General features: G+C 39.9%; 1 protein-coding gene across 1 annotated transcript; it reads left to right on the top strand.

The window, feature by feature from the left end:
- Positions 1 to 12,400: 12,400 nt before the first annotated feature.
- On the top strand, positions 12,401 to 21,905 carry CCNA1 (cyclin A1; the record flags this gene model as incomplete). The annotated part of the gene is made up of 8 exons (XM_084234353.1): positions 12,401 to 12,565; positions 16,873 to 17,119; positions 17,305 to 17,429; positions 17,852 to 18,075; positions 19,129 to 19,333; positions 20,458 to 20,571; positions 21,419 to 21,552; positions 21,854 to 21,905. The coding sequence occupies 8 exons, from the start codon at positions 12,401 to 12,403 to the stop codon at positions 21,903 to 21,905; spliced, it is 1,266 nt and encodes a 421-aa protein (XP_084090479.1).
- Between the last annotated feature and the right edge of the window lie 630 nt (positions 21,906 to 22,535).

Below are 22,535 nucleotides of genomic sequence, written 5' to 3'. Positions count from 1 at the left end.
ATTTGTGACAGGCTTTCGGGCCTCAGTGGCCCTGCTTTGGACCAACCTTTTTCATTATTGCACACTAAATTGTATTAAAGTTATTTTCCATTGAAGGTCTTACTCACTAAGAGTATGTTTTGTCTCTATGCAAATTTTGGGAGTCCCAGAGTGCCCCCCATTCTGCCTGCAAACATATTTACCACTTTTAACAGGAGAGGTCTAAGAATTTGTTAGAAAGAAAATAGTAATCATTATTTCACTTTCATTCTAAACATGTTCAAAAAACCACTTAGATACCCAGCGTAGAGAAATAGTAGGTTAAATTTTTAAAATCAGACATAAAAATGTAAACAAAAGTTTTTGTTATTTTTGAACAATAATTGTATTGTTTTGGGAAATATCCTAACAACTATAACAAAGTATCAATTTATAAATTTCCATTTAAACTTATCATGGCAAGGTATTATATGAAAGAATATATTTCAAACTTTAAAAAAACTCTACAAATGAGTTAAATAAATCAAAGAAATTTGAGGGTATTTTAGAGATGTATCTAAAGCCATTGAGGAAATCAGAATTTGGGGAGGGGGTGATTTTCACATCTATTTGTGGTCTGAAAAAAATAGCATTAGTAATAGTATAACAATTTTTATTTACTGTATATATATATATAGCATAATAAATTTCATTTTTTATTACAAGATTACCCCCAAAATAATATGTAATATACATTTTTTTCTACAAAGGAATATATGTTCAGGAAAAAAATGTACGATTTTGTTTTTCTATAATTCAGATCCCTATCTCTTCCCCCAAAGTACAACTGCAAAGTGGAAAATGAACAGAGGGGAGATATATGGCTTGTAGAGAAAAAAATGATTTTCTAAGTCTTTCTGATAATTATTTGAATCAAAGTTTAAGTGGGTATGTTTTAAATAAGTTCTGCACTGAAAAGCCCTTAGAACACATTGCTACAGATTATTCATGTGCTCACATGGCTTAGAATTTGCATTTTATTTATCACATAGAATTCATTGTTATTGTTGAGCTGACAGATGGTTAATTCTCAACAGACTGAAGTTATTCTCATTAGAAGGGCAGAGCATTGCATCCCAACATATTTGGGGAATATGCCCAATCCTGTTCATCTGAGCTTCAGCAGGCTTTCTCCTTTATTTTTCCCAGTGGGATTCAATCTTTTGAAGTGTTTCTTTCTTACTGTTCCTTCGGTTCTTGCTTGAAATCAATAGAAATTTTAATTAGGATTTCAGAAGTTTCTATATTGGCTATTTCTCTTGGGTTGCAGAACACATTTCTTATTCTTTTTCTTTTCCCCCATTTTTCTTCAGTAAAAAGATCTAAAAGCATCTCCCTACAAAACAATTTAAAAATGACTCGATTCTAGTGGGATAAGATAATGACTGTAGACTCAAAGCTAGCAAGCAGAAATAAAACATTACTTTCATCACTTCAGAGCATTTCAATATTTTAAAACCCCATTTATAAATTACCATTACTTCATCACTGTTATTTGAACTTGTTTTCATTAACTGGGTACATAAGTCTTAACTATTTTCCCAAATGATTGGCATAACAAGATGTGAGATGGATCTCTCAGTTCACTTTCTTTCTTTCTTTCCAGGATGTATTACAAACTCTTCATTTCTTTTCTTCTTAGCAACAGTTTTTTCTATCTTCAGTAAAAATTTGTAATTTGTTCTAAATAAATTCTCTTGGATTTGAAGCCAATAGAATTCATAGTTCCTGTTGTACATCTTCTACATTCAATGTAATTATAAAGCTTTCTCCCAGAAACTATCTATTTATAAAAACTATCATCTTAGAAATGTGCCTAAGGTGATCCCTAGCACAACTCTAGAATTTTAAATCACAATATAATGTTTGGGTTTTACAAAACAAATTAATATATGAAGGAAAACACTGGAATCTATCAAAAAGTAATCAGACTTGATTAAGGAAATTAGTGATAGAAATTGTTCCCAAGAATATCAAGAAGCAGAATAGAGAGCACAGGACTGCATAAATTAACTATTTTTCATTTTCTGGAAAGCAGATAAGCAACTCATTGAATTGCAATAAACTTTGTTCCCACAGATAGAGTATTCCCTTAGGCAACAAGAAATAGAGCAATATATCTTAAATAAAGACTGCTCTTGGGCACTGATGAGAATTAGTGGAGAGATGAGGATGTGGAAGGAGAGTCTGAGTTTGGTCACAAAATTCAATGTACAACTTTAGTTTAAAAAAAAGCAGCTTATGTTGTAAACTAGCTATGATGTAGCAGCATTCAGCAGATCTAATCAGTCATATCTATAAAATTAAATGGTGAAAGTTTGATTAATTCACCAGGTTAGCAGAATCCAACTGGAAATTTCAGTTCTGCTATTTCTGTCTCTGGATTGTTGCCAGAAAATGGAAAAGGATGAGCATTTCATTTTAATAGGGAAAATATAATTTAAGAATCACCTTTTTCATTTATGAATGGATCTTCTTTGTGAATCATAAGGTGAAGTAAATGTTTCTCAGAGAATCTTCATTGAATAAATAGTTCACTATCATTATTGATTGGTACACATTATCCCAAATTATGGCATAAGAATAACTTAGGAGAAAGCTAGGTAAGATCAAGATGCACATTTGCATACACAGTGCTATTACTACTGTCTCTGGTGTCTCTCTTTTTTCCCCATGATATCTCTTAATGTGTTTTCATTGTCCTCAGCCATCAAATTTCATCCTGTACTGACCAATCTGGTAGCAGCTAGGTATATTTGACTACATACATTCAATTAAATTAAATTTTCAGTTTTTCAGTTGCACCAGTTCCATTTGAAATGCTCAATAGCCACATGTGGTCAGTCACTAATGTATTGGATAGTGCAGGTATAGAACATTTTCATCATTGCAGAAAGTTGGACAGAACCATTAGTCTGATCCTGAAATGTGCCATGATAATTCACTTCTTTGATAATGACTTTTAAAATTTTGTAATCCCTATTGTTTATTATAGAAAAATTTTAAATTATAGATAAGCCAAATGAATTTAACTATAGTCAGGTAAGCCTATACTTCCCAGGCAACTACTAAATATTTAGCATTTACTGCTGGTGCTTTTTCTAAGCATATAAAATTTTAAACAAAATTGCAATATACCAAACTTAGTTTTGTACTTTATCTCATAAATTATATTATCAATATTTCCTTGTTTTTTTCTTTACATCATTTTACATGAATCCATAAACATTACTGAAACTAATGTTGCATGATTGCTAATATGACTATTACTATATTTTATATGACAGATTACTTATATAACCCTTAGGGTTTATTTCTTTGTAATAGCCTTTAAAGATATTATAAACAATTCTATAGGAAATTCTTTGAAGCTATTTACAATTATGTTCTTAGTATAAATCCTAGAATTAGAATTTCTGGAAACTAATTTATTTCTGAAATTTTACTTTCACATATTGAATATGAATGAGAGAGAAGAATGGACCTAAGATTCCACTATTATATAGGCGAGAGTTTAATAAAATAACCTCTAGGTACTCTTCTAGCTTTCCAGGGCTAAGAATTTTTTCAGTAAGTGCCAAAATCTGAAGTGACTAAAAGGAAGGAATGAAAAAAAATCCACAGGCTTGAGAAAGCAATTAAAAAAAAAAAATCAAGAGTCCTTCCTTCTATGCACACTTCAGTAGCCAGTTCAGGGACTTGAGGGCTGGGGGGGTGGGGAGGGCGGGGAAATACGGCCACAAGGTGGCAGTAGCACACAATGAGTTTTATTTGGGTATTGCTTTGGGACGTTTGCATAGGGAGTGTATAGAATTATGGGTGGGTCTCGTCCAGAGACACTGATGTGGGGCCACCAACCAAAAAAAGAAAAGACCAAGGAAATTCCTGGGAGAGAGGGGAATAAAAGAGGGGAGTTTACACATCTAGGTTATGTCACCTAGCAGCATGATGGGAATCTTTGGGTCACAGACATCCCAAAGGCAGCAGTGACTTGGGGGCTTTCATAATACCAGCATTTGTTTATCTAAGGCTAGGGGATGTTGGGTGTAGTTTCATGGGATATGCAAAGCAAGTAGGCTTTGTATGTCTGAAAAATGTGCTTATTTTTTATTTTTAAAAGAACTATATTTAAAACAACTAGATGTGCAGGAATTTGTTTGGTGTTGGCAGATTTGAGTTAATGATCTTAGCTGCTGTAAAGAAACATAGCCAGGGCCTCCCTGGTGGTGCAGTGGTTGAGCACTGGGCTGCAAAGCTGCCCACAGCCTCCACAGCGCGGGTTCCATCCCCGGCCCCGGAGAGGGTCCCACCTGGCGCGCAGAGCTCTCTGCCGCCCACTGCTCCCCTCAGCAGTGTATTTCGTTAGTCTGCCTGTTCTGCTCCCTGCTCTGGCTCTAGTGAATTCTCTCACTTTCCCGCTCTTCTGACTGTACCCAGTGCTTGTATAAATATATAAATAAATCTTTAGGAAAAAAAAAGAAAAGAAACATGGCCAATAATACAGTGGTTGTCTTTTGGCTCATTTATGTAGCAAGTGCCAATTACATCTTATTTTTCAATTATTTTATCAACATTTATTCAGTGCCTAGTATGTTCTGGGCACTGTGTGAGGAAATGAACTTCCAGAGTTGAGGAAGTTGCAGACCTCAAAGAGCTTAGACAAATCTTAGAAAAGAGTGGAGACAGACCTGAAATAGCAGAAAGGAAGTTGTTGGTCTTTTATTTTTTATTTTCCTGGAATAACTATCTAATTGCAATTATTTTATAATGGGGATACTAGACAAATATTTTTAAAATGTGTTACAATCTACCTTTACCTCCAATCTCATAATTAATCCCTGAAACAGTTGTTAGAGATGACTTTTATCATTATGATGCCCAAAATTAAACTCTACACTTCCTTTTTCCTCTGAATCCAGCTATTCTGGCATTTATGCACTGTCAATCCTACCATTTGCTCATCAACCTGATCTAGAAATTACAAAATTGTATATGCCTCTATCTTCTCCTCAAAGCCTACACACAATCAATTGCTAAAATATGTAGATGCAATGAACATAGTGACTTCATTGAGCCTCTTTTCCTTTCTGTGCCCACATCATGGGCATGGTACTGATCTTTATTTCCCCTCAATTGTTTCTTATTGCCTCTCCTGCTGCAAAATCCTGGGCACTTCACTGCTCTCAGATTGCCTTTCTATCAACACAGTTCTAACATGTCACTCTTCTGTTCTAAAGCCTCCAGCAAACTCCTTATTTCAGTATTCCGGACCCTACACATTGTCCGCCTGCTGATAATCCACTACCACCTTGGGTAGCATAGAATCAGCATTCCCCAAGGTGGTTTATTTCTTAGTGTTTTCATTCATGCAGTATTCTCTTTCTAAAACATCTCCCCAAACACAAAACCACTGCCTTCAAGAAACCTTTCCTGTTTTCCTTAATTAACTGAAAATGTACCTTGATTTTAACCAGAACTTTGTCTGCACTTCTTAGACAACAGCCTTACTCTACCTTCTGGCTAATCATCTGTGTGTTTCCTCTTCTGCAAAACTAGAGTAAGACTCCTGTTTGTGTAACCTGCATGTCTGTGACAATTACGATGTGTTGTCTCTCCATATACAGAACACACGGCACTGTAAGAGGGCACAATGCTTTTGATTACTTACTAGGCAAAATGTTCATTGATAATGATAAACAATTATTTTTTAAGGAAATTACACTCAGTTTTACTCAGACCAGGAGTCCATGGGTCTTGATGACTTCTGTGAACTTGTTTTCTGTTCCACGTTCTTTTCGGTGTCTCGGGAGTTGTTTCTTCTTCGGTAACAGATCTTGGCGTTCTCCTTCCTTAACAATTCTGGTAATATGGACTAAACCACCAAACTGCCTCATCTAGCCAGAAAAACATGGTAAGTGCCTAGAGGAGGGCACTTACACACAAAGACAACTTTGTGATTCATTGTTACTGTAAGGAAAAGCCGAATGTATTTGAGATTTCTCTTACATAGATAGAATTTTCAGAAGTGAGGATTAATCTATATAAATTCTTTAGGCTAGATAATTTAGACGGCATATCAAATCTGAAATAAGGTTTAGAAATTTTGTTTTTAGAATGAGAAACATTTTTCAAAAAATGTAAGTTTAGAATAGGAACTAATGTGTGACCTCTTAGATATTTTAGATGAGCAATACAAGGATTGAGGCAATGCAAGACAAATATTCTATGATTTATTGGCAGTAGGATTTAACTAACAAAAATATTAATCGGAAGACAATACTAATAATAAATACTAATACCAATGCTGGCATTAACAGGACAGGAGTCTGTCCTCGGATATGGCATTAATCTAGAAAACAAAAAGTCACCAGCAGGTGATTGGAAATTCCATTACATTTTCAACTAGAGATTGAGGTAAAGAAAAATGTAAAACACAGGAGATCTACTTTATGAATCAACTGCATTTTAAAACTAATGTCACAATAATTGATATGCACAGAAAAACTAGTATCAATAGGAGTATTAATTAAAAAGATAAAAGAGGCCTCCTTGGTGGCGCAGGCGGTAGAGCACAGCGCTGTGAAGCAATCCGCAGCCTCTGCAGTGCCGTTTCCATCCCCGCTGGCCATGGAGCAACCCACATGGTGGGGCAGACCTCTCCTGTCTCACCCGCTGTTCCCCTCAGTAGTGTATTTCAGTCATTCTGCCTGTTCTGTTCCCTACTCTGTCTCTGGTGAATCCTCTCACCCTCCCGCACATCTGGCCTGTACCCCAGTTCTTGATAAATCTTAAAAAAAAGTAAAAAAAAAGTTAAAAGATATAAGCATGTCTAGCTTTAATGATGCAATTACCTTATATTAATATGTGTCATCAGATGAATTTAGACCTATGAGAGACTGAGTAAAATCCAAGTTCTTAATTTCCTCTACTAATATATTTTCAGCAAAGTTCTGACAACTCAAAGATTTTCAAATTACTTAAAGCAAAATGGTTCCATCCTTGCACTGAAACTTTATTTTTCCCTTTGTGCAGAATCCAGGAAGGCTAGTGCCAGCAGCCTCAACTTGGAGAGGTGCATTTATACAGATGTGCATCAGACATGTTATCATGCTTGGTGTTACCGATGCACAGTAACTAAAGTCATCCCAGACTCTCACCCAAGTTCTTAGAGTTTGATTCTTCATGAGATAGTTGCTTGTCAAGTCTGTCCCATACGAGCCAGGAAAGGGAGTTTTGGTATTTTGGGACATTACAGTTTATTGCTCTTCCTTGGAAGGTACTGGATAAACACAATGGAAACCTCTTGAGTTTTGAGCTCCTCCTTTCCAGGATATATGTAGACTATACCTCTGCCTTGTCATTTTTTGTTTTACTCAAATCATCTTTGCCATCATATCTGGATACTGCTTCCAAATCTCCACAGCAACATGTATTATTCCTTTTTGCTAAGCTCCAATCACCCCCATTTACAAACTGCATCCCCTAATGTGAAATAAACACTTTTTAATGCTATACCATAACTACCTATTTATCTCATGTTGCCTGGAACAAAAAACAACTTGAGGACAGGGATCATTTTTAAATGCCTCAACTACTGCCTAAGATGGATGTTCAAAAAATAATTGTAAAATAAATGAATGTAGACTTTGTCTACTTTCATCTATTCATTTAAAATATTTTCACTCAGAGGAAGTGAATTTTTTTACACATTTTAATAAAACTTATTTCACCTGTTATATACTAATGTCTCCATTTCTTATCACCTGATGATGTGTGCTTGCCAAGGCAGTAAATTTTTGGCCTGATCTCAAGCAACACTTAACCTCCTTTGCTCATCTTCCATGGAGCTATGGGCTAAAATGGCACAAATTACACACCCTCATCTCTCTCCAATTAACCGTTCTGAAATTAAATGTATACCTGAGAACGGCAGAGGCATGTCCATGAATAGGCAAAATGTCTTCTAAATGAATCTCTGTCCTTAAATAAAATCAAGTCCTCTACCTTTTCATCTCTTTCTCAGTCCTATGCTGAAATTGTGATTTCATACAAATTGAAGTTTGAACAGGAGGCTAATTACTAGCTACAATGAGCAAATGTAATAGAAGTAATAACAGTTAATTACTGGCAACAAGAAAAGATTGTCTTTGAATTGTAATTTGGAAGGGGGGAGTCAATTTTAATAAGACTGTTGAATTTTAAAAATCTCTCCTGAAGAATTCACCATCTGTCATCCTTATTATAGAAATTAATTCTAGTGTCAAAACTACCTGAATACTGAATGTCAAACAGGAAATTCTGATCAAGTAACTCTGTACGCCAAGAAACGGTTATATTACTGTTTTACATCAATTGTTTTAGATATTAAGGATATATTCAAAAGTAAATTCATGTTTTATCTCACAATATAATTTACTACCAAATACATAGGTTATGTAAAACATGCAGACATTTAAAATCTACTTTCAGTTCTAAGCCTGGTTTTGTTATAAATAGCATAATTATAATTCTATATCTCACTGAAACTGCATAATTTGAGTCCTTTCTATCTTTTCTGCCCATATTGCTCTTAATTATAAAACCAAGTTTTTAGTTTACATATTTTGTAAAAATTGTGCACCTATTTATCAGTTGAGTTTGTTTTTCTGATATAAATCATTACTTATTCAAATATTTAGGAAGATTTTTTTAAAAAGAAAGCCTAAGCACAATAAAGTTAAGTACACATTTGAATTTATATGTACACACATATAAAGTACATAAATACCTGCTGGTTTGACTTATTCAAGACCTGACCAGAGGACAATGATTTAATACTGAATCCCGGGCCTCCCTGGTGATGCAAGCGGTTGAGTGCAGCACTGTGAAGCTGTCCGCAGCCTCTGTCGGTTCGATCCCTGGCGGCTGTGGAGCAACCCACATGGCAGGGCAGACCTCTCCTGTCTTGCCCGCTGCTCCCCTCAGCAGTGTATTTCAGTCAGTCTGCCTGTTCTGTTCCCTGCTCTAGTGAATCCTCTCACTCTCCCGCACATCTGGCCTGTATTCTGGTTCTTGTATAAATAAATAAATCTTTAAAAAAATATATATTAAAAAATACTGAATCCTAAGGTAGAACAATAAAAAAATCATAAGCTACAAAGTATTTCCCTTTGCCAAGTTTAACAAAGTGTTTGGAAAAAATGGTAACATACAATGACAATATTTCATATATATTAAGGCTGGACCAGACTACAGTAATCCATATGAGAGGAGGGAGGAGCAAAGGGGAATAGGATAACCTCAGGTCCCAGTAAGTTAAGATTTATTTTTTTTAAAGATTTATTTATTTATGCATATAAGAACTGGGGTACAGGCCAGAAGTATGGGGGGGTGAGAGGATCCACCAGAGACAGAGTGGGGAAGAGAACAGGCAGACTGACTGATATACACTGCTGAGGGGAGCAGAGGGCGAGTCAGGAGAGGTCTGCTACCCCATGTGGGTCGCTCCCTGGCCAGGGAAGGAACTCTGTGCTATAGTGGCTGCGGATAGCTCCATAAACTGTGTTATAACTCCTGCACCACCAGGGAGGCCCTTAAGGTTTATTTTAAAAGGCAGTTTTCAAAACTGAGGGGAGCTGAGCAACACTAGTCACATGAGTAGACAATGTCTGCTGATCCTGAACAGACCTGAGTCTGTGAAATTACAACTTTAAAAGAGCTGCTTCTGCAGGAGCCCAGTGTTACCTCTTTCCTTGCTGGAACTTTGGTCCTAGAAGAGGATCAAAATAAGAGACTCCAGGTATTTTGCAATGGTTCTTTTGATTTGGAGGAAAGCAAAGAACTGAGATTTGGGGCTATTTTTGTTTGGGGGAACCAAATCAAAAAGGGATGATGTACAGAGGTCAGGTCACCTGAATGCAAGAAAATCTTGTAAACTCCAAAGCTACCCTGGTACTTGACATGACTTGCTCCTGAGTCCCTAATGTTGGGTTCTCCACTGAGTCCTCAGGTGTTCCCTTAAATCACAAGTGTTGCAAGAGGGGGAGGGTTTCATGGAAGACTAACAAAAGCAGCAGGAGGTAACAGAACAGAAATGCTCCTTTCTTCCACCAGATACAGCCACTTTGCAAAACAGAGCATTTGCTCCCTGCCCTCCTGTGACTTGTGTTGCTGCAATCAAGACGTTTCCAGAATTCCTACGTTTGCTTTCATACTCAAGGCATAGAAATTCCCGTGCACAAGGGGATAGCTATTTCCCAATGAATCAAGAAGTGTGACATCAGTTTCTGCGCTTCTCCTGCATCCAGCACTGATTCCCAAATGCTTTCTTTTACCATCTGACTCAACAAACACTTTCATCAGCACTTTTCATGGAATACAGTAGTCGGATTTCCTTGGGTGATAACATTAATTAAGAACATTTAGGAGATAGATGGGTGGGTGGGCGGGTGGGAGAGATTAACAATCGTTTCCAGTCAAAATAAAAGACTACAATAACCACTGCTTTAAGGGGTCATTGAAAACCTTTGGGTTTAGAGATTTAGAGATTTAGGGATGGGAGATTAAAGAAAAACACAAAACCAGTAACATTACATAAGCAATGTGTTTGTACAGATACGCACACATTTAAATATTCTTTGATCCGACGTGTCTGGCCCCAGTCATTTCTACAGCTGTCGGTACTCCCTGGATTCAATCCCCTCCAACTCCCCCCACCCCTACCCCCGGCTTCCCAGGCAGCCAAGGACCCTTCCTCTACCCTCTTCTCTGCCCCCATAGAAACCCTCGACTTTCCACCCGGTTAGTCTCGAGATCCAGGCACTTTCCTTCCCCACGTGACCTGTCCGGCCACCAGGTCCGAGGCCCTCCAGTCTCCCTCAATATCCCAGGCCCCATCGCTGCCACCCGCGTTCCTTCCTCTTCCTGGGCTCCTAGCTCCGCGTTCCTGGACCCACTTCAGGCCGTGGCTGCCGGAACCCGTCGGGGAAGAGCTCTCGTGGGGCATTTCTGGCACCACGTGCGAGCCCCAAACTCCAAATCTCCCGTCCCGCCCCGTGGGGCCACCTGCCCCGGCAGGCGCGCCAGCCCCGCTCGGCTTCTGGTGTGCAAGGCGCCAAAATGGCCCCAGGCAGGCCGCCCCCCCATAACGGGAGGCCCCGGCTCAAACCTGGGGCCGCTCGGCGGCTTCTTTCTAGAAGCGGAGGCGTGAGGGCCGAGGAAGGGGAGCGAGCCGCGCCCTCGGGCCGGCGCGGTCAGGACGCCCCTGCCTGCGCAGCCCCGAGGGCCCCGCGTCGCTCTCCCGAGCCAGGGTTCTCAGGAGCGGGCCGCGGGAAAGACGTTAGCGGGAGGAGTTAGCGGCTGTTGGGAGAACCGGTTCAAGGAAACTGCCCCTTCCGCGGCCCCGCCATCGCGGGCCGGGCCGCCTCGCTCCCTCCCCGGCCGGGGCGCTGGCCCAGCAGGCGCGCGCGCCGACGGCGACCGCCCGCCCCGGCACGCCCGGGCAGGGCCGAACAGGAGGAGCCCGGGCAGCGCCCGTTGGCCCCGCCGGGCCCTGAACGCCCAAGGGCAGCGGCGCGTCGGCCCGGAGCGCGTCAGGTGAGGGGGTCGCCATGGCGATGCGGCCCCGGGGCGCCCGCCCGCCGCGGTCGGCATGGAAGCGGCGCCCCCGCGAGGTCGCCGAGCGCCGCTGATTGGCCGATTCAACAGACGCGGGGGGCGGGTGGAAAGTCATTAGTGCTGAGCGCCGGGGCCGCCCGGGCCGCCGCCGTCGGGAGCGCCCGGCTGGAATCTATTAACACCTCCGTCCCCTGCCGCCCCGCCCCGCCCCACCCCCGCCCCCCCGGCCCCTCCAGCCCCAACCCTCGTGTGCACTCGCTAATTATATTAGTTGGAGATACACATATAAAGATATAACGCTGAGAAGAGCTAGACCCGCTGTGGGTTCCAAGCAGGTTTGGGGGCTTTCTGTCTGATGGGAGGGGGCCGCGGAGCAGCACTCTGAAGGTCCCTTGGGAAGGGAATGAACTTTCTGGCAGCGGCAGATCCCAGGTCTTTTGTTTGCAGGAGGGGGCAGAGGAGCATCTCTGCCAGGAGAAGACTTGGGCTGGTAGTTTTAGACTCCTAGTTAACGTGCGGCTTAGTTTCCTGACCTGGTGATTGTCAGAAAGTCGTGCCAGCCTTCGGCCAAGTCTTGGAAGGAAGCTTCGAGAAATGCTTATTACTGGTTCTGAGATAGCTTTGATCACTTGCGCCTTTCAGCCCTGATTGCAAGAAAGATCTAAAGTGTTGGTGCCTCTCCCACCTAGAGATTCACTGCATTCTTGGGGTTCCTGCTTGGAAGAGGCTAAGTAACTGGTTTGTCTCTGCTTTTCTTTGCCCATAGCAGCCCGTGAAGACTGAGGCTATGCATCTCAGCAGCTCTAAGAGTGGAGTCGTTCAGGCTCCAGTGGCCCGAGGTCCGGATGCCTGTCAGATGATAACCAGAGCCCAGCTAGGCCAGGATCCCCCGCAGAGAACAGTGCTAGGGGTACTAACCGAGAATGGGCAGTACAGGAGGACCTGTGGCCAGGTAATGTCTCAGAAGCTCTGCAAAAGCTGCTTGTTGAGAAGGGTTCTCATGTCCGGGAGGGCAGGGAAGGGGGGGGGGGGGAGGTGTGGAGCGGGAATGACACGTTTTTCTTGCAGTTTTACCTACAAACTCCCTTAAATTTTCCATCCCTGGAATCTGTACTATAGGGATATTGATTTTTTTTTTTTAAAGACTACCTTATGTGGTCCCTTTTCAAGCTAGAAATGGTGAATAATTTCTTAGTTATTTTTCAAGTATCAAGGAAATATTTCCAAGAACTGTTTGGATAACGTATATGTAAAGTTATTCAAGTGTGGGGTTGGAAAGAAATGTGAATGCTGCCAAATAAACTATGGAACTAGGCTTCTCCCACGTTCAGACAGATGCAGGTTGTGCCTGAAGCAATCCTGAATAACCTTTGCTCTGTTCATTGGGAATAGTATTAGAATCAGGATTGGATCTGGCTAGATTAAATTACTTCAAGAAGCATGCTTTGAAAGCAGACATCTATCCAGTACTGATAAAGGGCATTTGAGCAAACAGATAATCAGATGAGCCACCAAGATATTAGTTGCTTGGGTTTAATTGATCATTTAAATTGATCATTTAAATCCCTTAAGAGATTTAAAGCAAATCAGACACTGAGATGCCAGTGAGGTATTTGGATCCTTAAAAATGAATTTGAGTAGAAAAAAGCATTTCCAAATCTGCTATTAGACAAGATTTTCACAATGCCTTAAACCAGCTGTGCACACCTGTACTAGAATGACGCCAGCAATTAGTACAATGAAATAGATAGGCCAGATAGCCTTCCTATTTGTAGGTGAGACAAAAACCAAGAGGTTTAAGAAAGGCAAAACAAACAAAGAAAAGAACGTGATGGTTGGCAGATTAGAAACTCCTCATTTACTCAAGTCTTTTGCCTTTTGGTAATATCTGATGGACCTAGGGAGGAAGGAGGGAGAGCTACACGAAGAAATCTGTTCAAAGCTTTGGAAAAAAATTGAGATCAAGTGGTTTTGACAAGTTTAATTTGCTTAGCAATATTTACTTCTTTCAACTTAAAGTCTAAAACCTGGTTCTCATGAATTGGCAGTCATGTCTATGATGACTGGTCTCACTTTAAATTCATAACCATTTTTTTCTTTGCCTCTTTCATTGCTTGGTGTGCTTTTCATTTCCCTGTTCTAGTCTTCTACAATCTGTTTAGAAATATATTTTATACTTTCCCTTCACCTTTTCATTTTCCAAAATCTCTACCTCCATCCTTACTCTAGTTACTTTGTATTTTATTTTTCTAAAAATATAGAAACAGAAAGTTTCCTTATGCTCCCACATGCCATGCACTGCTATTCCCATCCTGCTACATGATTGATATGACCCTGTTCTTAGACCAGGTGTATCCCCGACATGTATAGTGCTCTTGCGTCTTCAAGGATAGCATTCTAGCAACTCTTTTCTTTCCTCAGTTTTCTCTATTGGGTCAAACCCATGAATGTACACATAGTAAAGATTTATTTTTATTTATTTATACAAGCACTGGGTACAATCAGAAGCTCGGGAGGGCGAGAGACTGAGCCAGAGCAGGGAGCAGAGCAGGCAGACTGAAGTACACTGCTGAGGGGAGCAGCGGGAGGCAGGAGAGGTCTGCGCGCCATGTGGTACCCTCCTCCGATGGTTGGGGAGCAGCCGGGGATTGAACCGGCGCTGCAGAGGCTGCGGGCAGCTTCGCAACCCAGTGCTCAACCTCAGCGCCACCAGGGAGGCCCTTTCTTTGCTATCTTAAAAAGCTCTCAACTACCAAGCTCTTTGCAGTGACTGCCTCATTTAAAGTAATATTTATTATCTAGAATTTAGATAAGAATAGAATATAAACTCCATCTGGATGAGGATTTGGAGTGTCAGGTTTATTGCTATATTCCCTTTGCTTAGAATAATGCCTGGCCAGAGTGATATGCAAGTATTTGTTCAACAAATACTGCCTTTAGTTCTTCACTTGTTCTCTTTTTTTTTTTCAATTCTCAGTCTCTTCCTTACTTAATTGATCGACAGCATTTGACATAGTCATTACTTTTTCCTTGAAATAATTTTTTCTCACTCAGCTTGGACATCATCACTGGCCACTCCTCATTGGCCACTCCTTCTCAATATCCTGGTTCTTCCTGATCCAATCTCTAAATGTTAGAGTCCCTCAGGGCATGGCACTTGACCTGAATCATTCCCTTAGTAATCTCTTTAAGCCTTGCATTAAATCCCCTCTATCTGTTGATGAGTCATCCTTTTAGCCCTGGGTCTCTCAGGCTCACATAGTTCAGCAGACCACTTGACATCTCCACTTGGAGCATTGCTGTCTTTGACTCTTCTTTTTCTCCCACCCACATCTAATTCGCTGAGAAAGTACTATTGGTCCTACCTTTTTTTTAAAAGATTTATTTTTATTTATACATACAAGAACTGGGAAGAGGCCAGAGTTGTGGGGCATGAGAGAATTCACCAGAGACAGAGTAGGGAACAGAACAGGTGATAGACTGAAAGACACTGCTGAGGGGAGCAGTGGGCGAGTCAGGAGAGGTCTGCTGTGCCATGTGGGTAGCTCCCTAGCCAGGGATTGAACTCATGCTGCAGTGGCTGCCATGAGCTTCATAGGTTGCTTCTTAACCCCTTGCGCCACTAGGGAGGCCCTGGTCCTACTTTTTAAAATGTCGGTTATCTTTTCACTTCTTAATCTTTACTGTTACTCTTCATAACTGTTCATCTCACTCACATTACTTGTTCTTTGTATCTCATGGTGCTCCTTTTAAGACATAAGTCAGATCATAGTGCTTGGCTCTACTGCCTCAAGCTGTTCAGATTGCTGATCTATTCAGACTGCTGACCTCTGAATAGAAGACAGTCTTTAAATGGCCTGTGTTAAGGCCTCTGTGATCTGGCTTCTCTTTTCTTTCTGACCTCATGTCCTACACAGCTCTCTTTTTTGTCACTTTGCCCCATCTACTCCTTGTTGTGTCTTTAAGATAATCTTACATTCCAATATCAGAGCCTTTAACCAAGCCTTTCTTTCTGCCCAGAATGTTCTTCCCCCTCTATCTGTATGACATACTCCCCTACCTCCTCCTTTACCTAACTCTTATCCTCTTTGTTGGGCCTCCTCCTAGTCACTATTTAAAATGGCAGTGACACTCCTTTCCTTATGTTATTCATCAGAAGATAGTCAATATTTGTTGGATAAATATACATCTCAACTGTATCTAGTAGCAAAACTCAAACTTGACAGTAACTAGGAATCAGGATTATAAGGTCTAGTAATTTGTGATTTTTAACCCTTTATATATTCTGTTGTTTTTTTTTTTTTCTCTAGTACTGCCACGAAGGATTTTTTCCTTTCCAGGCATAAACAATTCTTAACTTGCTAGATTAAAGGAAGGGTTTTAGCATCACTACTAACTTGGAAATAGTCTCAAAAGTAAACACCAAGATTTAATTATAAACAATGCAGGTAATGAGACCTAGCATTTATATCAGTGTAATTCACACTCACAAAGCTCACCCACCTGCTCTGATTCAGCTGATGATTTTCAGGCCATCCACCCGACTTATATACATGTAGTTGTCCATTGAGGAGCACATAGAGCTGTTCTCATTGTGAGTGATACAGGAAAAAAGAAGAAAAGAGAGAAATGATTGAGAACTAGATTTCTCCAAGGGTAATTGCACCATGTCATACAAAAAGATGATCTGACTTGAGAGTATTTAGCAGTGTGAGTTTCTAAAATCATCATGTTTCTAATAGTTGGGTGAAAAATGGGAATTTTATAGGGGTCTAAGGACTAAATTTTAATTATTTAAGGAGAACGGTAGGAACTGAGTAACTATGTGTCAAGAACTTTTTTGGGTCTTGTATGGTACCCAACTTTTTGGGTAAGGGATTTTATGAAATCTTTTAATGCTATAAACACGAAAGTATGAAAGTGAATTTACAATTCTCCCTGTACCGCCCCACACATGTGGTGCCTATTTCATCTTGGAGGAACTATAGTTTCCCTTTTTCTCTATAATCTTAAGTTACCTTTGATAAATATCTGAGGAAGATGACAAATATTAGGTAACTTTCTTCCCCAAATGTAAGCAAAGATAAGGAAGAAGTCATGTCTTGAAAACTTCATTTTCTGAAGTTGCAAGCATAGAGAGTTTAAGATTTCTCTCACCTTCCCAGCCGGCTAGTTTGGGCCCCATGGGCTCACATCACCTAGAGGATCTTTGGAGTAGCCTTTCATACACACACAAAAAAAATCATAATCCTTTCCCAGGGGATCGCAACGCTAAGGTGTTTCTCTGGATCAGAAAATGTCTTCCCTCCAGCTGGAAAGAAAGTGCTCTCTGACTGTGGGGTCCATGTGCCGGCCAAACAAGGATTTGATATCTACATGGATGAGCTTGAGCAGGGGGACAGAGACAGCTGCCCAGAGAGAAATGGGATGACCTTTGAGGAGGTGTATGAAGTTGACACCAGCACACTCAAGTCAGACCTTCACTTTCTGCTGGATTTTAGCACAGGTAATCTGACGCTCCCAGAGTTGACAGTACCGTTTGTACTTCATCACCTGTAGTGTTCAATTGCATGTAACTGGCAAGAGAAAACCACAAAGAAATGACTATGTTCATAGCTGCCTGTGGAGGGATAGTGAATGGAATACATTTTTAAGTCAGTTGTCTTATCTGATATTGTTGAACCCCTACAGTTTCCCCTATGCTGGTAGATTCATCGCTCCACTCCCAGTCTGAGGATATATCAGATTTTGGTACAGATGTGGTAAACGTGACTGAATATGCTGAAGAAATTCATCAGTACCTTAGAGAAGCAGAAGTGAGTTTTCCTAACTTCTACCTTAATTTCCATCTCCCTTTGCACTTAATAAAGTTAAGTTTATAAAGTTATAAACTCTTAGCTATAACCACTACTGAGTGACATTCTTTGATAGCCATAAGAAAGAATAGTTGTTGAGTAGCAATTGGATTATTTCTCTATGACTCAAAGGTTTATGTATGTGAGAATTTCACTATTAGGAATAGTTATTTCCCCATTCCCCCCTTCCTTTAAGTCATTTGTCACCTAGTAATACTACAGACCAGCTTTTCTCAGTTTCTTCCCTAGCATGGTTAAGATTTGTTTGACTATTGATCAGTTTCCTCCTAACCTTTGCTCTTGAAATATTTTAAAATAGCAGTTGTTCTGTGGAATGATTTTCTGATCGAGCAACTACTTAAATATCAAAACTCCCCAAACAGATAAGACACAGACCCAAAGCACACTATATGAGAAAACAACCAGATATCACGGACGGCATGCGGACGATTCTGGTGGACTGGCTGGTTGAGGTTGGAGAAGAATATAAGTTGCGAGCAGAGACTCTCTACCTTGCCGTCAATTTCCTGGACAGATTTCTTTCATGCATGTCTGTTCTGAGAGGGAAATTGCAGCTGGTAGGAACAGCAGCTATTCTTCTGGCTTCGTAAGTGTTTTTCCAGTTTAAATAATATGAAACTGCAGCCTGTCAAAACACTTGATTTTCCCATTTATTGAAGAAATGACAATGCTTGATAATTAAAATGTTATCATACCTCTTTTGATAAGAGATCATTATTTTTATAGTATTTGCCGAGAAACTAAGTCTTACCCACTCTTCACTTCAGATATTTATGATTTATAGCAGCAAGTCCAATATTATTACTAAGGCAACCATCAGCTCAAATTCAGGATTCAATTTAAATATTTTGGAATATGGTCTTTGTTCTGTGTTCTAATAGAAGTGAAAGTCCCCATTTAAAGAGAGTTTGGTTATATAAAAACCTTCTTTATGATCTAGCAAATTGCCCAGAATAGCATAGTTAACTTGGCTACAGTGAATAAGCTATTTTAGGTTGTTCCTGTCGGTCATTCATCATAATACCTAATTGTGTGGAAAAAGAACTGCCTTTAATTAAGGCATCTACTGGTGAGTGGTAGTTTTCTTTCTATTCCTATGGCTTCAGACAGTCTTTTTGTTAATGCCGAAAAAATTGCCACAATTCCCCTACATGAAGTAGAAACAAAAGCAAAACTTGATATAAGTGAAATTATATCATTACTTTTCTCTGGACTACATAGCATCATTTGCTAATTCAAAGAAGAAAGTGGAACATGATTTTTTAAAAAAATCTAAGACCTGATGAAATTTTTTTCTGCCATTGTGTTCAACATAATACTTTTTGCCATGGGATGGTTTAAAGTCTAGCGAGTAAGAGAAATATACCTGTTTGTGTGTCATTCAGAAGCTTTTAGTAAATCAGAGGCCAAAAGCCTAAAATTCTCCTTTGGAAATTGTTTCTGTTACCACCCCTAACGGTCCTCCAACCTGTCCTCTAGTGCTTATGTCTTGTTTTGGAAACAAGCTCTTAATCTTTTCCTGGTCCTGCCCTGTGTAGTGATAGTTAAGTAGACATGTGGATTCAAAGTAAGTAAGTGTGTAAGGACCATGCAAGGGAATGGTTGTGTGCAGAGAACAAAAACTCTCTATGTTTCACAGGAAATATGAAGAGATATACCCACCGGAAGTAGATGAGTTTGTGTACATAACAGATGATACTTATACAAAGCGACAACTGTTAAGAATGGAACACCTGCTCCTGAAAGTTTTAGCATTTGATCTAACAGTGCCAACTACCAACCAGTTTCTCCTTCAGTACTTAAGAAGGCAAGGAGTCTGTGTCAGAACTGAGAACCTGGCCAAGGTATGTCCCCTGACTTCTAGGAACATCTCAGTGCCTAGGAGAGTAAAAAGTAGGCTTTCCAAATCAGACTTCAGTTCTTTGTCCTTTTCAGTTATGTGTCTGGGAAGGAAAAATGTCTTTTGGTACAAAGAAAACTAAAATTAAGAATGAACTTCTGGTTAAGAGCTATTACTATAGGTCCCATTTGACAGACACAGGTTGCATACAGACCACATGCAGGCAATACCTCCTGGCTTGATTTAGTTTTAATATCATCCTAACATATTAAATAACAAAGCATTCATTGGTCATTTGGAGCTATATAACTTAAGTTGCAAGCATTAAATATTGGTTCAGAAAACTTGGCTTTCAAGCCCTGTAATCTAGGATCTGGTATTTATATACTATGCATAGAGTAATAAGGATGTCTATGTAAATTTTCTATTGTGTTTCCTCTAACCTGACAAGTTCTCACTGTGCACATTTGCCTCATAAATAGATAATTTTAAGATGGTCATAGTTTTGCCTGTTGATGGAGGACTCTGTTCCCATTCCAGAGCAATGCTATTTTACCTGACCAGGAATACTATTCATGTAAGTTAAGAAAACTGACTGGGGGCCTCCCTAGTGGTGCAGGGGTTAAAATCTCAGCGCTATCAAGCTATCGGAAGCCACTGCACACTAGTTCAATCCCTGTCCAGGGAGCTAACCCACATAGTGCAGCAGACCCCTCCTGTTTCACCTGCTGCTTCCCTCAGCAATGTATTTCAATAGCTCTGCCTGTTCTGCTCCCCACTGTGTCTCTAGTGAATCCTCTCACCCACCGCACCTCTGGCCTATAACCCAGTTCTTGTATGTATAAATAAAAATAAATCTTTAAAATAAAAAAAGAAAGAAAACTAACTAATCACATATACTGAACAGGTATACTGAAATTTATTATGACATAAATGTTATACTTCTTATGGACAGATATACCAGATATTAATCCAGTGAACCATTTTAAGTATCTACTGATGTGCTCAGTCTTAGATATAGACTGAACAAAGATAAGACTCAGTTTGTTCCCTTGGCATTTCTAGGATTACTTGTAACTTTAGTCAAGTTCTAACTCCAAATGAGATTTTTTCTCTTGTGCTTATTAGTATGTAGCAGAACTGAGTCTACTTGAAGCTGACCCATTCTTGAAATATCTTCCTTCATTGATAGCTGCAGCAGCTTATTGCCTGGCAAACTATATTGTGAACAGACACTTATGGGTAAGATTCTAATCATCTTCTGGATGAAATTCAAGGTCTATCTAAAATCTGTTCAATAAGTCGTGAAACTTAGCATGAACTGGCCTATTTTGAGGAGAGTTGGTTTAATGAGGAACTGGTTGTCTTGCCACCAGACTACAATATGCTCCAGAGTCCTGCAGGTCAGCCTTCATGGCTTGACTCAATGGTTTTGCTCTACAGGGAACAGATGTTACAACATATCAAAGACATGTGTTGGCATGCTTCTTCAGCAGATGTAGGCTTGGAAGTCTTAACATCCACTGTCATGCAAGAAGGGCCCTTATAGTGTAAGCGCTGACTGCTTCAAACAACGTGGGCCCCAGTAGGATGACCAGCAGGTCACATCAGGGCAGTTAGCATTGCATCTTGGCTGGAGAAGGTAGCAAGATTGGGAACTGGCCCCTAGATTTGGTTCTGAGGCTCACTTTTGTGCTAAAAGAAATGGATTTGTCTGCTTTTGTTTTCTGGAATACTTATTTCTTATTCTGCCATTGGCAAAGGATCTTTCATAGTTTATATTAAATAGTGGGTTTTAGGTAAATAGGGGCTTATTAGAGATTAGTTAAATTTCTGCTCATGAAGGAATAGGTAAAGCAACCTGCCTCCAAATTGAGCATCATAAATATACATATGAACACATTTACGACTCTGACTGTTCTTAATATTTTATTTATAGCATATTTGAAGAGGGTTGGTTACAGTTCCTTTTGAGATGACTGTGGATACTTAGTGATTAATTCCCTTTATTGCACAATAAGTTTCATCTTCCGAATTTTAATGTCTTAGAGAGTCACATGAAATAATTTTTTTCTTTTGTCTTGATTAGCCAGAAACCCTTGCTGCATTTACAGGCTATTCGTTAAGTGAAATTGTGCCTTGCCTGAGTGAACTACATAAAGCATGCCTTGATATACCCCATCGACCTCAGCAAGCTATTAGGGAGAAGTATAAAACTTCAAAGTAAGTCCCTGAAATATTCTTATCTAGGCTCACCATTTAAAGGGTTAATGGGTTATAGCAATGTCAGAATTAAAAATAGGAGAAATTGTATATCTGGTGCAAGGCTGGAAAAGTAAGCTTGCATGTGAAATCAAGAAAATCGATTTGGGGAAGTCTAGATTATACTTTGTCAGCTCGTAGTACAGTCAGCTTCCTCCCTCCCTCCCTCCCTTCCTTTCTTCCTCAAACGTTTTCTGTGGCCTCACTGAGATTTTACAAAACTGAAGAACTTGTGCTGAACTTGCTTTGGGTCTCATTTCAGGTACATGCATGTGTCTCTCATGGAACCACCAGCAGTTCTTCCTCTACAATAAGTTCAGAACTGAAGCATTTTCAGAACCGATCCTCAAGGTCAACAAAATTGGTCTTAAATTTTACAGTTTTCTGCAGGTTGGATTAAGTAGTGTTGCTACAGTATAGGTGACATTTGAAAAAAATGTAAATGTATTTGTATTCTCTTAGATATTAGTAGCTTGTAATATATAGTCTTAACATTTTTTTAAAGAATAAACAACTTGCCTTATGACCACGTGTTAAGCTTATTTACTCATGAAGCATGGTTGATACACTTGCCTGAGATTTTAGCAGAGTATTTTAAATGTCATCTCTATTTCAAGAATTCCTCTAAGTGGGTTTTATAAATCTGGCACACTCTTGGGAGTGAGTGCTCTGGGGAATCGAGGAATTGTCATGTTTGAAAAAATGACAACCTGAGGCTTTTTCTCTTCCTGTGCCTACTCTTCACATAGCTCTCCATAAATTGGCAAAGGAAGACGGCCAAGCCTAGATGAAAGTGAAGGGCCAGAAACAAGTGTCGTAGTTTCCCTTTGGAGCCCCAGACAGTAAAGATGGTGGACTGAGGGCTAAATGTGATCAGCTACCGCTGAGGGGTGACATAGTTAATTCTAATGCAGATATGTATTGCTCATTTTGTAAAGGGATAC

The sequence above is a fragment of the Talpa europaea genome (assembly GCF_964194135.1).
Source record: "Talpa europaea genome assembly, chromosome: 6".
Taxonomy (NCBI): Eukaryota; Metazoa; Chordata; class Mammalia; order Eulipotyphla; family Talpidae; genus Talpa; species Talpa europaea.
The sequence above is the reverse complement of the archived record's forward strand: the minus strand, read 5'-3'. Positions and strand labels throughout refer to the sequence as shown.